This window comes from Platalea leucorodia (genome assembly GCF_965183815.1).
Source record: "Platalea leucorodia genome assembly, chromosome: 1".
In the NCBI taxonomy this organism is placed as follows: Eukaryota; Metazoa; Chordata; class Aves; order Pelecaniformes; family Threskiornithidae; genus Platalea; species Platalea leucorodia.
This window is the reverse complement of record NC_138823.1, coordinates 25361855-25370220: the sequence shown is the minus strand read 5'-3', so window position 1 is coordinate 25370220 and position 8366 is coordinate 25361855. Positions and strand designations below refer to the sequence as shown.

The 8366-nt window shown below is 42.3% G+C and overlaps 1 protein-coding gene across 3 annotated transcripts in view; it reads left to right on the top strand.

Moving 5' to 3' along the window:
- CPQ (carboxypeptidase Q) overlaps window positions 1–6133 on the top strand; it is a 164172-nt gene extending 158039 nt beyond the window's left edge. For all 3 annotated transcript variants that reach the window (XM_082310230.1, XM_082310231.1, XM_082310232.1), the window contains one exon: window positions 5603–6133. In XM_082310230.1, the coding sequence (XP_082166356.1) occupies window positions 5603–5763 (161 nt within the window). In that variant the 3' untranslated portion in view covers window positions 5764–6133. The remainder of the gene's footprint in view (window positions 1–5602) is intronic.
- Window positions 6134–8366: the final 2233 nt, after the last annotated feature.

Genomic DNA, 8366 nt, shown 5'->3' with positions numbered 1-8366 from the left:
ACCTGCCTTATGCAGTGCATCAAACCGTGTACGAAATAGCTGGTTATGCAGAGATTCATGAAATGAGTTCAAGACATGAATGAACTTAACTTGAAGAATTTGTTTATGGTGTGTCAGTTATAAGAGATGTCTGAATGAGCCAAGGAAATGGCACCAGGGGTTAGAGAGTCCCACAGAAGGGTTGAGAATGGCAGGCACATCTTGAGATCATCTCATCCAACCCCCCTGCTCAAGCAGAGTCAGCTGCAGTAGGTTGCCCAGGACCATGCCCAGTCAGGTTTTTAATATTTCCATGGATGGAGAGTCCACAACCTCTCTGGGCAACCTGTGCCAGTGCTTGACCACCCTCTCAGCACAAGAGTGTTTTCTGGTGTCCAGATGGTATTTCATTTGTTTTGTTTTGTGATCATTGTCTGTTGTCCTGTCAGTCAGCACTGCAGAGGAGAGCCTGGCTCCCTCTCCTTCATTCCCTCCCATCTGTTATTTATACACATGAGTAAGACACCTCCTGAGCCTTCTCTTCTCCAGGCTGAACAGCCCCACCTCTCTCAGCCTTTCTTCATTTGAACGATGCTCCAGTCTCTTAATCATCTTAGCGGCCCTGTGCTGGACTCCAGTAAGGAGCTCCAGATGGGCAGATGGAGAGATGCCATTTCTGGAGATGTTGCCCCCAGTGCAATGGCACAGGAGGTGGTCTGTCTTACTCCTGCTCCATGAGGTAGCCACTATCTGGGGCTAGGAATCAAGGTCCTGATGGCATGTTTGTCACAGTGCCTCGGGCCAGTCACAAACAGGACAAACGGAGAGGGTGGCAGGGTTGGCAATGGTAGCAGCAAAAGGTTGACAGACAACAGTTGTTGTGTTTGGTTGTTCCTTCTGGTACCAGCGACCATAATTCACATTAACAAAACAAAAAGCAATGGACTGCTTTGGTGCAGTTTAAACCACTGCGTTATTTTTTTTCGCAACTGCATGACAGTGAACCAATTCATGAAGAAACACGTGCGCTTGGTGGCCAAAGCTTGGAAGATGGCAAGTTTTAAAAGAAGATGCAGCACTTGGAGAAGGGAGAAGGGGTAAATAGTATTTGTATTTGAATTGTGTGTAGCAGGCCGGCAATACCTAGGATCAATATGTTTCCTAGGAGTTGGATTTGATCACAGGACACCTGCCTGCTGTGCTAAGGGTACCCCTGTGATTAATGATTTTGTCAGCTCAGATAACACCAGTATCCCCCTAAACGCCCCAGTGCAATTTGGGTTTTCAAGGCATTTGGTCACAAAAGAGCATATGCTGGTTGTGCATATTTTTAAAATTATTACATTTATGCAGTAAGTTGATCTGTTTGGCAAGTGCTGCCCTGCTCTATAACCTGAGGACAAAATCGGATTCATCTGCAGCCTGCTCAGCGTGCAGGCTCACTAATAGGTCAAGTATAAGGAAACAATCTCAGAAGGAGTCGAAAGCACAAAACCAAAGCAAATTAAAAACCCACAACCTCCACAGTAAAGAAGGCAGAAAGCCCAACCTGAGAAGTCAGAGGCATTACTGAGTGTTTGCCTCTGACCCTACTTAGGCAACTATTTCCCTCAAATGGCAAGTAAGGTGGTGCCTCGCTGCGACAAGGAGAACCCTGTTTTAAGGTCCCAAAACACACACGTCATGCTACCGAATAGTGGACTGCTTGGCCCCAGCAGCTGCTCCAGGCATGAGATGTATCTTCTCTGGACCCTCCATCAGACCCACGCCAAGGGGTCCCACCAGGCCCTGAGGGATCACCAGTGGCACTAAATAGCTGCTTTTAGGTACCTGAACTGGACCACTGTACTAAAGAGGGTTCCCTGCCACTTTGTAATGGAATGGTGAATTATCTGTATATTATTTTATTGAGGCTGTAAATGATTAATTATTTTCAGTTTTTAATTTCCAGTATTTTTCATCCATTCAAATAATAAGTACAGCATTTTTGGCAGCCGTTTCTAACAGTCCCTGTTTCCATGCCACAACGTCTACTACATCCAGCTAGAAGCAGTTTCTCACTGAATTCCTTTTCGGCCAGCAGTGTTCCTCATGTGATTCTCATCACTGTAAATCTGAACAGACTGATAAAGGACAATTAAAGAGGGTTGTTCAGCAAATATCCCTTATTTCTTTATGGGTGTTCTTGCTCTGCAAACACAGGAAAGCAGCAAAGCACATAAAACGTGACAGTAGAGCACCCAGCCTGTTGCTCGTTTTTCTGTTTATTGGTTCTGCCTAGAAATCAGAATCAAATACATGATACATACCTACGTAACACCTCCCATCTGAGGATTTTTAAGTACTTAGAGCTTTCAGACCCTTGTGAGGCTGTATACTATCCCCTTTATAGGTGGCTAGCACGGAGACGAGTGAATAATTTATAGCAGGTCTATGAGACATGGCTACTCATGTGTTTTACTTGACTGCTAGCTTATGCACTTGGCAAAAATAAACCTCTGTTTGTTACTGGCTGTTGTTCCTGAGAGAAATGTTATGTAATAACAACAAAAAAACCCTTAGATGAATTTAGGTGAAAGAACAAAATGGTTAGCAATTGGAGTTTTAAAACTTGCGTCTGGGTGTATTTTTCCAGTTTCTTTCAAGCTTCTGGAAGTGGCATGTTTGGCTTCCAGGCAGATTTTGTTTGAGAAGGGTTAATAATCCAGTGACTATCAAGGATCCAGTTTGGTCAGCCACCTGATGTACTTGGAAACCTCCCTGTTTGAAGCATTATGCAGAGTTCTTCTCTCCCTGCCCCTGCCTTCTGCAGGATGGCTGTTTGTGCTCACAGCATTGCTGCTTCTGTTACTTTCTTAGAAAAGGGGCTGTAGGATCCCATGGACTTTATTTAGGTAGCCCAACATGACTGCAGTCCGCGGAGCCCCGCAGAACTTCCCTCTTCACGGTCATCTCCAGGGGCTGATCTCAGTCCTGGATGCATTTACTGGCAAAAGGGCACTATTCAGTGTCTTGCCGCAGCCTGGTGACCTCTGGAAGCCATAAATATCTCCAGGCAGCTAACATCAACATGGAGGAGTCTCAAGTTTGGAGCAGGAGACATGAAAATTGCTTGCAGTCATATCTGTGCCCCAGGGTATTTCATGTCTAGAGGCTTGCGTGGGGCCCTCGGCTGTAAACTGTTCTTGTGCTCAAAGCCAAGAACATGGATTTTCACTTGTTTCTAATTATGTAGGATAAAACTGCTTTCTTAGGGTCTTTTCCTTAGTCTCACAAGATGTTTACAGGTCACTGACTTCAATGCTAGCCCAAGACATGAAAGAGACAGCACAGCCAGTTTAGGAACCCTTCGATATTCTCTCTACTCACACACTCTGACATTTCTTGCACAGCAATTGCTTGATGCCAAAGTCAGATGATTTTCTAATTTTTAAAATCAGTTTAGAGAAACAAATCCATTTCAGCATTTCAGGGAGTTAAACATTACAAAGCAAAGGATGTTTATCCTTGGTCCTTTTACAGAGATAAAACGCTGCTCTGTAAATCCATAGTTACTGTGATTAGTGAAATAGTGGAATACAACAAATTCCAGGCAAACTATTTTTGTCTTGAGTCTTATAGAAGTGTTCAAAAATTGTAATGGGTTTGCCTCAGTGGCTTAACTTGTAATGTGTCTGTAGTGCAGAAGTCCATCAGTTAAAGAATTTATCATAGTTCAACCCTTTTATGGTTGTATATATTTAAAAGAATTCAGAATCAAATTTTAAAAGTGAATATGAGTTGACATAAATTCAATGCTAAAATTATTGGAATGTAATTCAGCACCTGTAACCTACCCAGTGACTTCTGTGGGGTTGCACTGCTTCAAGTTGGTAGCAAACAAGTCTCTTAAGAGCAAGAAGAGCCTCTTAAAATAAAATCAATCACAATACCATATAACCATATGCTACGGCATTTGGTCTTTCTGCGTATCATCTCTCTTATGAAGGGATCTTCATCTTGGATGGAACTGTAAGATGAATTACCTTTCTTTTCCTTCTTTCTAAAACAGCAGTGAAACAAGCAGTCCAAGTCACTTCCCATTACAGCAATAGAAACATGCCTGTTAACCACAGTGAGAGCTGGACTCTGCCCTGAGTGGCTGTATGAGTGATCAAAAGTATATGTAATATAGGAATGTACAGTTACACTGTGAGAAATTTTGCTTTCATTCTCTTCAAAGGTTTCAGGCATCTCAGGGAAACCAAGAAAAATCATAACAGTAAGTCTTATGAGCACACATGAGTATATCAAAGCCCTCATCATCTGATACTGATTTCCACTGTGTGTAAATAAGTATATGAATAATTTATTTACTTCATCTTTATAATCAAACAGTCCTGGGGTTTTTCTGTATTACTTGGCGTGGTAGGAGTAGCCTCGGTCTGTGTTTCTGCCTGCGGCCCATAGCTCTTACTCATTAATTCACACCAGTGCTTGTTCTCTGGGATGGGTGGCCAAGCGAGGAGGGGGTCCTGTTGTGCTAGGTGGGAGCTGTGCACCTCCTAGCCCCCATCGGCGAGCAGGCCAAGGGAGTCGAGGCAAAGGAATTGCAGGGAGTGAATCAGTGTGGTGGGGGAAAACATCACGTTTACTTATTTTCAAAATTTGGGGTGGAGTTCTGTTAGGATGAGAAGGGTTGTTGGGATTAAAACAAAGCAGATGCAGACTGATAAAACCAGAGAAGAAGAGGCAGAGGTAAAGAACTGTTAGAGAAGAAAATGCAAGGGGATGGGGAGTCAGAGAGGATCGGTGGGGACTGGACCAGGCGGAGAATGGCCAGAGTGAAAATACCCCACTGGTGTCTCTGCTGCAGTGCCCGGTGGGGCAGCAGCTTCTGCTCCTCTTGGCTTTGGTCTGCCGTGGGGCCTAGAGTGATGCCTCACTGGCATTATTTGTGCTCCCTGAGCCCACCTGGCTTGGGGAAGAGTGGTCCTTTCCCTGCCCGTGTGCCCCCAGAGGGAGTCTGTTGTTCCTGAATGGGAAGAATTGTGGTTTCACCCAACTTGCTTTTGCCCCGGCTGATGGGGACACCCGACAGCAAGGGTAATGTAGCCCTGGGCTATCTGGGTTACCCCAGGTTATCTGGAAAACTGCTCTGAAACAGCACATCTTTGTGATGAACAGAGGCTCAAAAGCACAAAGCAAATTCCAAAGCTTTCCCCAACACAAATAACAGCAAGGAGAGGATCCTTAACTCATACAACAGTCATAACTCATCGTGGGAGCAGTGGGGTGACGAATGGAGGAAGCACTGCTGTGGGGGGGTTACTGTAGGGATTTTTCTGCTTGGACTCTGGTGGTCTTAGAGGAAAATGGATGTATACTGTTGCTGAGGAAACGAATCTCCCAGGGGAAGGTCGGCTTTTCGCCGGTGTGAATTTTTGCTGCCTTGTGCTCACTCAAGTCAATTAACCTAAAACCTACAAACTGCACATGCCACGGCTCTGTGCAGTTATTATATGGAACTTTATACAGTTGCATGTGGATTTAATCATAAACAGCCCAGAAATGGGTTCAAGTTTATATTCCTCTTTAAATATTTGTATTCCTATAATGGAATACTGCCCATTTGTCTCTGTAGGTGCCAGCTTGCGTGATGACCTCAGTAAATACTTCTGGTTTCATCATTCTCAAGGGGACACGATGACAGTTCAGGATCCAAACCAGATGAATCTCTGTGCTGCTGTTTGGACTGTTGTCTCCTATGTAATTGCCGACATGGAGGAAATGTTGCCAAGGTAATAAAAGAGCAAGAAAGAAGATTTCTGTTCTTCAGTAAAGATTGTGATTTTGTGCATTATTATGTCTATTTTCCTCAAAGCATATGCTCTTTTACACATTTCTGTTTCTTTTTATGGTTTTAGTATCTTCCATTTGTGATGTTCACTTAAAATTTCTTCTTTTAAGTACTTTTTAAATTTCTGATGAAGGTATGATACCTCTTTGACTATGATATAATAACCATTTGTATGCAAAGTGATCCTGTGCAGCAGGAAAAATATACCAAATAAGTTTGTTGCATCAGAATAACTAATGTATTGAGTTAGTATACATGTTTATGGGTTTGTTTTCTGTCTTTCACTCTGTGCATTAGAATGATGTACTATTAATAAAACAGACATTTCTTTTTACTCTCTTAAGAGAATACCGTAGTTTCTGTATGTTTTCAGGTTACAGGACAAATTAATCTTGGCTGGTTTAATGGTAGTATATGGTAAAATGGTCAAATAGTGGTCAAAATGTTAAAATAATAGGGCTTTTAATAGTGCATTCAGGTCCCGCTGTTAAATCTTACTTAAGATTGCTTCCTGTGAGACTCAGATAAACAGGACATAGAGGATAGGAAGCCAGCCACAGGACTCCCAGATGTCCTGTGTTTCTTCAGGCACCTCCCCGTGGAAAGCTGTGCGTGTCCTTTTCTTTCTAATGGAAGACTCGCCGTAGTGACATGCAGAGAATTTTGTATGGCAGTTTTTCTCTGAAATGCCATGATGTTTCAGAAACGGCATCACAGCTGTGATTTGTGACCTTCACTACCTGCCAGCTGGTATCCAAACGAAGTGTAAGAGCAGATTTTGATTCAGGCTGCTGAAGCCATTCCCAGCCGCCCCTCTCTTGCAGGGATGCCCTCCCCTGCTGGAAGCCAGGCGAGAGAATGCTGCTACATGTGTGCTGTGATGGAGGAATTTATCTGGGAATTTGATTCTTGTATACTTTGTTGGTTTGGGAGTTTGTTTTTTTTTCCTGCTCCAAAGATTATGACTATTCAGATGAGTTTCAGGGGTATCTGTAGAGAAGATATAACTGGGGCTGGGGAATATTTTAAGGCATATGATTTCTGCTTATTTCTTTGTGACATGATCTTTGTTTGTGCTTTTAAATTTTACAACAAGCAAACTTACAGATGAGAATAACTGCTGCAATATAATCAACACCAAACAACTAACGTAACGAACAACACAGAGTATTAAACCGAGTGGCAGACCGTCCCTGGTGCCGTTAATCAGTTCTATAGCTGAGCAATAGCTGAGTGATGAGCCATTCGTTTTTATAGAATTAATAACCATGATATCTGTTTACCATGATAATAGCGGGTTTACATCAAATTTATTAAATATTTCAATTTTCCCTCCAAATCATTTCAGGAATATAAAAGCTGCCTGGAGATACTCTGCTCTTTCTTTTTGAAGAAACAGTATTGAAACAAAGTTAGCAAAAATTTCCTCTGCTTTCAAGGCATGGTGCCTGTGCTGCTTCTTTCTGATTTGCTTGACAAGAGCATAGCTGGTGGTGCTTACCACTGCCAGATCCTCAGCTGTCTCTAAATCCAGCCTTTTGACCTTCACAGAATATTACTGACTGGTTCCTGAACTGCATTCCACATCTTTTTCCCTCAAGGTATGCCACTTTGTGCATCGGAGGTTCAGAAGGGTTCTCTATGAAGTTACAGTTACTGTTACAAATCTTAACCTCTTCTCACTTGGAAATGGGGTTTATTTGTGTTTTTCTCCATTGCGTCAAGTCAAACGGAGAATCTCTGGAGTCAAGAATACTCTCTGCAGAGGAGAAGAACACTGCGGTATGCACGTGGTGCCACAGCACATGCCAAGATGTGTTTGTTGGCTCCTAGGCTACGTAAGATAGGCTGTAAAAACTAAGACCTTGATGCCCCTGAAGAAAATTTAACCTTCACGTCAACTTCAGATATACAGTTCTTGGCAGAGTAGATTTTGAGAAAATGTTCAAAAATCAAAATTGCAAAAATCAAAATTGCTACCTTCTTTTTATAGAAATAGTGAAATTAAAAATATTTTAGTTCTCGAAAAACAATGGTTTTTTACATATAAAACCAGGTTTTGTTAAAATAAGACATTGTCTTTCTGATTCACCCCTACTTTTTCTATCTGTAATGGTTCTCAGATCTAAAAGTTCATCTCTTCACAGTGCTGTCCTGATAACCTGCTTGTTCAGATGTACCTCTCTCAAAAATTTCCATAAACGAAGAGATGCTAATAAATTTCTTTCTTTTCCCAGTGGGATTTTGTACCTTCTGTGCAATAGCTCATCTTTATCCCTGCTCAGTGTAGCAATTATGCTGTTTCAATTGGTGGCAATTAAACATATAATGGTTGGTCAATTTTCAATTCAAGAGCACTTCCGAAGTGATCCAGGTGTGCCAGCATAACTTTGCTTTCCACTGGCATGCCGCCTTTGATCTTTGAGAATCTTTCTTTAGTAGAGAAAGTAACAGCTGAGGATATTATTTATATTACTATTATTGTCAGGGTCAGCTGCCATAAATCTGTGCTTTTCGTAAGTATTTTGACGACATTCTAAGATAAAGG